The sequence below is a fragment of the Nematolebias whitei genome, chromosome 18 (genome assembly GCF_014905685.2).
Source record: "Nematolebias whitei isolate Nwh7 chromosome 18, NemWhi1, whole genome shotgun sequence".
In the NCBI taxonomy this organism is placed as follows: domain Eukaryota; kingdom Metazoa; phylum Chordata; class Actinopteri; order Cyprinodontiformes; family Rivulidae; genus Nematolebias; species Nematolebias whitei.
The window spans coordinates 10,747,431-10,754,748 of record NC_056515.1 but is presented as its reverse complement, the minus strand read 5'-3'; the positions used below and the strand labels follow the sequence as shown (position 1 = coordinate 10,754,748).

At 38.4% G+C, this 7,318-nt stretch overlaps 1 protein-coding gene across 1 annotated transcript in view; it reads left to right on the top strand.

The window, feature by feature from the left end:
• Positions 1-6,677, top strand: part of lhx5 (LIM homeobox 5) — a 35,334-nt gene extending 28,657 nt beyond the window's left edge. Inside the window, exon 5 of the mRNA XM_037692406.1 lies at positions 4,895-6,677. Within this exon, the coding sequence (XP_037548334.1) occupies positions 4,895-5,244 (350 nt within the window). The 3' untranslated portion in view covers positions 5,245-6,677. The remainder of the gene's footprint in view (positions 1-4,894) is intronic.
• Positions 6,678-7,318: the final 641 nt, after the last annotated feature.

Here is a 7,318-nt window from a genome sequence, read left to right as displayed (position 1 = left end):
ATCTATCTATCTATCTATCTATCTATCTATCTATCTATCTATCTATCCATCTATCTATGAGAAATAGATTTTCTCAGGGGAGGCTGTGGCTGAGTGGTTAGAGCAGTCGTCCTCCAACGTGAGAGTTGGAGGTTTGATTCCACCAGCAGTGTCCCTGGGCAAGACACAGAACCCCCCATTGTCTCCGATGTGTGTCCCATCAGTGTATGAATGTGATAAAGCTCTGATAATTCTTTGTAGAGATCTAGTATAGAGCTGTATGAATGGGTAAATGAGGCACAGATTGTTGTAAAGAGCTTTGAGTATCTTGATAAGATAGAAAGGCGCTGTGTAAATACAGTCCATTTATCATTTTATGTACACACACGGCAGCATGGTGGTGCAACTGGTAGAGCTGCTGCCTCTCAGCGAGCAGGTCCTTGGTTCAAACCCCGGTCCAGGGGCCTTTCTGGGTGGAGTTTGCATGTTCTCTCCGTGCATGCGTGGGTTTTCTCCGGGTACTCCGGTTTCCTCCCACAGTCCAAAAACATGCATGTTAGGCTGATTGGTAACTCTAAATTGTCCCTAGGTGTGAGTGAGAGAGTGAATGGTTGTTTGTCTCGTTTGTCTCTATGTGTCCCTGTGATGGACTGGAGACCCGTCCAGGGTGTACCCCGCCCCTCGCACAGTGATTGCTGGACATGGGCACCAGCGACCCCCCTGACCCAAAATGGAATAAGCGAGTAAAGAAAATGGATGGATGGATGGATGTACACACACTGTACCCTGAGGAATGAGGAATTATATGACTGACTGCTGGATGAAGAACAATATTCAATATTAATCTGAACAAACTATAATCTTTCAGATAAATACAATTTAAACCATTTCAGAATTGTTCCTGTAATCCAAATATCACAATGGCGCCTCTGTATTAAGATACTGTGATGAATCCTTAGTTTAGAAATGTTCCGAGATAAGAAAGACATTATGGACTTGTGAACATTAGTTAGCTAAATACCCATGAATAACTATGCAAACAAAATGAATAAATGAATGAATTAAACGGTTGAAATGTAAAAACTAAGAAACAACACAAAGCTCTCTGAGAAACAGATTTTCTGTTACTCTAGATTTACAGAAAATCCAACAATTTTCATGAAGACCAAAGACCCTTTGAAGTCCGCTTATAGAGGTTTAGTGTTTCTCATCACGAGCTAGAGGGAGATAAACAAAGAAAAAAGCTGAAAATGTCAAACATTAGCTGCAGACTCAAACAAAGCCGCTGCTTCTCACCAGTCAGTGTCACAGGTTAACAGCAAGACGAGTTAATCCAGTGGAGGAATCCACTCAATCATTTTTCACAAACTTCTGTTTTTAAACTGTCATTTTCCCCCTGCGTGGTCTTTACAGCAGAAAAGACCAAAAGTTGAGAACTTTTAAAGAGGGGAGGCTAACGTCAAGTTTACACATGAAAAACTTTTAAACCTGAAGTAACAACAGACATTGTTTTAACATAATTTAGCAGATCTGATTTTGCCGTCAGCAATACTGTATAAAATACTTTCTAATGATGTTACAAGTATCATTATGTATGTTGTTTGTTGTTGTGGTTTCTCGGTTTTGTCTCGTCTTTCTTTCCGCAGGTCTGGAGTCAGACTTCAATGATGTTGATTTGTGTTCTCTTTATCCCTCTCTCTCTCCTCTATTCCTATCTCCTTCTTTACATTTTAACTCTTCTCTCACTTTTCTGCTTTGTTATCTTCTTTGTTTTTCATCCCCGTGTCCATTACATCTGAAACAAGCCCACAGCAAATTCTAATAAAATTTAATTTATATATCAAGTGGAGCATTAAGGCCAGCCATAATGCTCTGCTTGTGAAAGTAAATCTGTTGGGCATCACTTTGACACTCAGACAATAATTCTAAGTGTCACAATGACGGACAGGACAAGGGAAAAAAAAATAAATAAATAAATAAAATTCCCACAGTGACTGCTGACAAACTTTGTTTTTTGGTCACATACAGGTTTGATGAACACCAACAATATTCCACCGTGTGTGGTTTGTATTTATGTACAAATTCTAGCGCTGCAGTCCTGCTGATCACTGTAGCAGCACTCAGGTATTTTGACATATATGATTCTGATATGCAGAGACTGCTCCATTGGCACCACTCTGAATATAAAAAATGGTTTAAGGTAAGGGCAGCGCTTCCTCCCTCTGAAAGCTGCACTAGATCCAACAGGGCTGACAAACACTGCAGCAGCTGGATGAGAGCTGAAGCAGCTGTAGATGACTTTATAATACTGCAGTCTGTGAGTCTTTGGATAGAAAATGTTAGAACAGTTAAGTCGCCAACATAGTAGTTAAGACCATAATAAAATATTTGATATTGTGGTTTTTTTTTTTTATGAAATCTTAAGGAATAACTTGTTGGGAAAAATCAGCCTCGCATTTATTTGATCTGTTTTTTAATTTACTTTATTTTGGTGCAGTCAAACATTTTTTTCTGATAAATCTAACATTCCATCTATTTTTTTATTTTGTCAGATTTTTTTTCAAATGCTCTAATAACCTACTAATAACTTTACTACACTCTCATGTTCCTAAGGGGGAAAATTATCAACATTACAATACACTGAGAGACTGAGGAAGTCTCTTGGATGAGAGACGAAAAGTTTCTATATTTTTTTGCTTTGTTTTGTTTTTTGTTTTTTTGAATGTCCAGAGGACCAGATTGAACTTTTTTGGATTTTTCTACCTGGATTATTGAGCATGCATCAGGATACAATACACTGTAAACAACAACAACTTTTAATCCCATATTTATCATATCATAAAATAATGTTTTCCTCTCTGTAAGTTTTTATTTTTACCTCTTCATGTATACTTTAGATTTTTATATTAGATTATATTTGCATTTATCAACTATGTTTTTCTGATTTTTGTGTATTTTGGGTTATAATTTTATTCAATGGTTTTCACAGTCTTACTGGACATAGCATTTTTTATTTCAGTGTTTGATGTGAATGCAGTATTTAATATAATACATAATCACAAACCATTGAACAGTCTTTCATTTGGGCTGGTGCCCTTGCTTCCTGCCTGAAGGATTGAAATAGCCGAAGCTAGTTTGAGGGGTCTAGTTCTGAGGAGACATTTTTCCTGTAAATGACAGCCGCAGTTGTTGTTGGTTTTTTTTTTTGTAGTTGTTTTTTTTGACTCTTAAGGAAGCAAGCATCCAATGAAATGACTGAGCAATCACATTTTGTTTTAAGTAAGATCATGGGTGATATAGCACTACTATTTTACATTATAATGTTATTACAGTGTATTGCACAATATAAAATTCAAGGATTCAAAGATTCAAGGATTCAATGATCTTATTGTCATTCACATCACATGTGGTACATGAGGTGGAACAACATTGTGTACACAGGGTCCCAGTTACATCAAACAATTGCAAAAATGTAGTGTGAAAAGAAACAGTAAATAAGGATCTGAGATATAAACTCAGATATATGCTAAATGAACACCAAACGGTACGCTAAAAGATCTAAGATATACGCCAGTCACTAATAATGCAAAACAACACAACGAACAGCAGCAGCACGGTTTTCATAGGTTCTATTCGGCTATAATTTACACACAATATAAACACTAACATAAACTAGGATTTAAAATCATATATAAGGTTAGTTTAATCTCACACTCATATATTAATGTATCACTAAGTATATCAGAAAATTTGGCAGCTTTAGTTTATTTGAGGAATTACCTCAAACAGGGAGGATTAAAGTAGTGTTATGTGGCCAAATTAGGAATATGTAATGGTGCTACTACAAGATAACTAGGTGGTGTCATCCAGACATCAGTGCAGAGTCCCACCTCTCACCCCATTCGACAAAACTATTTTAGTTTGGATGTAAGAGCAAGATCTTGTGATGTGCACAAGTAAATATTTAGTAATAAGAAGCCGTTTCACATGCATGCAGGCTGCAGAATCAGGTGTTCCATGGCTGACAGTGGATCTGAAGGGTCTGGAGGGCTGGGAGGGCTGGAAGGTCTTCACAAAACTTGGAACTGCAATTCTCAAAAATTCATTTTGGGTGTACTAATGGAGAAAAAAAATTCCACACTTCCTCCCGCCACCCATATTTTATTGTTGTACAATAAATATTTTGTCAATTAAAATAAAACATTTAAATGTAGAGTTGAAAAGACTTAAAGGCCATAAAGACTTAAAAATGTTAAAACATATAATTTTTTATGTTTTTATTTCAAGTTGCTATAGCTCTAAAAAAAACTGACTAGTTTTTTTGTGGGAAAAATGTAATAAAATTATTTATTTTTAAGCAGTTGGGTAAGGTGGTTGATTTTCCTTGAAGGAACATTAACTGTCATGAAGTCAACGGGGCTTCAGGGGTTAAATGTTGTCAAGGTTTGTCTGAAAGCTAAAACGCAAAGTTGTGTAATCCATGTATCTTGGAGAGACGCACAGCAAGGAATGATGTTGGAAGCTGCTTCTGACATAACAGAGAGATGATGCCAGAAGGACCTGGCAGACCCGCAGGGGAGGCTGGAATCTCATTTTAGAATTTCTCATCCAAATCCTGAAGTTTTAGCAGGAGAATCCATTGAGGTGTATGCATGGCTGCGAGCTGAATGAGAGTGGGAGATGAATGCAGTGTGTAAGAGGCGAGAGAACTGAGGTGGAGAGGTGTGGAGTTGTTTATACACTCAAATGAGGCTGTTTGAGACCGGTTGGTTGGAAATTGGGCATGATCAATTTCCCCACTTAGACAGGGACGTGGCTGTATGTTAAACAGCACATGCTGCTCCAGGCTGCTGTGGATGTATTTACAGATTAAAACAAAATGTTTAACCTGCTGTTTTCTCCTGCTTCTTTGCAGAATACCAAGGGGACTATTACGGACCAGGAGGTAACTACGACTTTTTCCCCCATGGTCCTCCATCCTCACAGACTCAGTCTCCAGCAGAGTCTCCTTACATTCTGGGCTCTGGGCCTGGAGCCATTGAGGGATCAGGCCACCACCCTACAGATGACCAAAGGTACACGGACATGATCTCCCATGCGGAAACCCCCAGTCCCGAGCCGGGCTTACCAAGTTCTCTCCAGCCGGTCCCAGGAGACGCATATGGGGGTGGGCCTAGTCCCCCTTTCTCCTTGGCCAGTAACTCCAGCTACAGTGCTCCAATGTCCCACCAGGGCCAGGAGATGGGAGAAACCACCTCCTGGTAATAAAAAAGGGGACAGGGACCATGCCTGGGATGAATGTATGCCCAGTTACTTCAGGGGATGAATCACTACAAACAAACAAAAAAACGTCTGAGAGGAGAAACGGCTGAAATTTCTACAGAGAAAACTTTTTAAAGTTATGGACTAGTTTTCATAAACTAATGGAAACTGACAGAAGAATGGGAACACTGGAGAAGCTAGGAAGAGCAGACGCTCCAAAGCAAATGTCTTTCCTGAACATAAAGTCTTAAGAAGTGATTCCATTTAGCAAAACTGTTTGTCGCCTTCTCCTTCATGCCAACTGAAGTCTCTTCTGATGCTCCACGCTCACATTAATGAGAAACACCAAAGGGGACGTGTCCAGTTTTCTTCATTTTTCACCCCATTTTTAAAAACAGTTTTACTTTCCCTTTGGTTTCTGCCAAGTTGTCCCTCAGCAGCACTCGTATGCTTTAATATTCACCAACAGTCCAAGTGCTGTACATTTATTCTGATTTGAAACATTTTCCTCCATAAAACATGACATCAAATCAAAGGCAGCTGGTTGACAGACGTGCACTGACTTCCTCTCACACACACATCACACACACATCACATACAGCTCCCAATCTAATGCACAAAACGTGTTCTTGATCATAGCTTGAAAGGATGTCTACACTATTATTCAAAACACGAACACAATTATACAGACACTTGTACCCTCCCACACACACACACACACACACATGCACACACGCATACACACACATCTCACACCCATTGAGGCGGCCCTGATAGTTCTGCTCCCCTCGCTGCTTCACCTGACCTTCCTTTTGTTACTGTCCCTTTAAAAAAAACATGTTTTAATGGAAATGATTTTCAAAAGAACATTGAACCCATAATGGAGAATGTCCTTCAGCAGCTGAGGTTTCCTCTAAAGGCAGAAAACAAAAGAGGGGGCAGACAACATCTGTGACACTTCGGCTGCCTCTCCAAGGATCGTGTTGCCATCTAGTGGGCACCTTTTCAAAGCACACACCTCAAATCAAGCAGCAAGTCCGGCTGTGAGAAGATTTTAGTGCAGCAGAGGACAAATTCTTTCATTTTGTTAATCCTTTTCAAATATCCCAGGGTCAAGCTTCGTCAGGTCCGCTCTTAAAAAAAAAAAGTCAGTCTTTGTTGAAACAAATTAAACTATTTACATCGAATAAATCCAAATTGCAGCTTGATCTTTCCTCTTTCAGTGCCATCTTACTCACTTACACACGCTACACAAAACACATCCAACACTGAGTTAACGCTACTTGAATATTGTTTTTAGATTATTTGTTTTTTTATTATTGTATAAGAAAAAGAATGTTTCTTCAATGTACCCAGATATGCTTAGATGCAATGTGTGTGTGTGTGCGTGTGTGTGTGCGAGCGCATGTGTGTGTGTGTGTTAAGGGAGGTCTGGAAGGGGCAAGGCTGTATTATTTCCATGTGAATGTAAATAGCACTGGTAATAAAACATCTCTTACAACAAAATGTACATCAGTTTTATTTTTTTTGTCGTAAAATCTTCTTTCATTTCAAAGTGATAGAAATCACCTCAGAACTCTATTTGTAGGGTAGTCTATAATTCATATCCAAATGATTGCTGTCAGATCTGATTAAATAGGAAGGTTTACTTTAAATTAGATTTTTTTTAATTATTATTATTTTTTATTTTTTTTGTAAAATGATGTGTTTTTTGTTTGTTTGTTTTTGCCCAGGAGTGAGGAAGAGAGTGGTTTGCATGTGGGTTCTCTTTGCACATGATGGAGCAGCTCTGCAGCTCTGCAGCTTGATACTCAACTTGTTTAAATTTGAATTATGAAAGCTCATCAGTTGATCAACAGATATCTTCAAAAAGAAAGAAACAAAAATAAAAATCTTCCAAGATTAGCCGTGCCCTGGATGGAGAAAATCTGCACCAACACATTTGATTATGTGTTTGTTTGTTTGGTCAGCATTTCAGTAGAAATGTAACATTCTTTATTGTCATCTATGTGATATTTATATTCATTTGATCAAATTTAATGAAATGCAGTAAAAATAACAGCCAATGCCAGGTAAT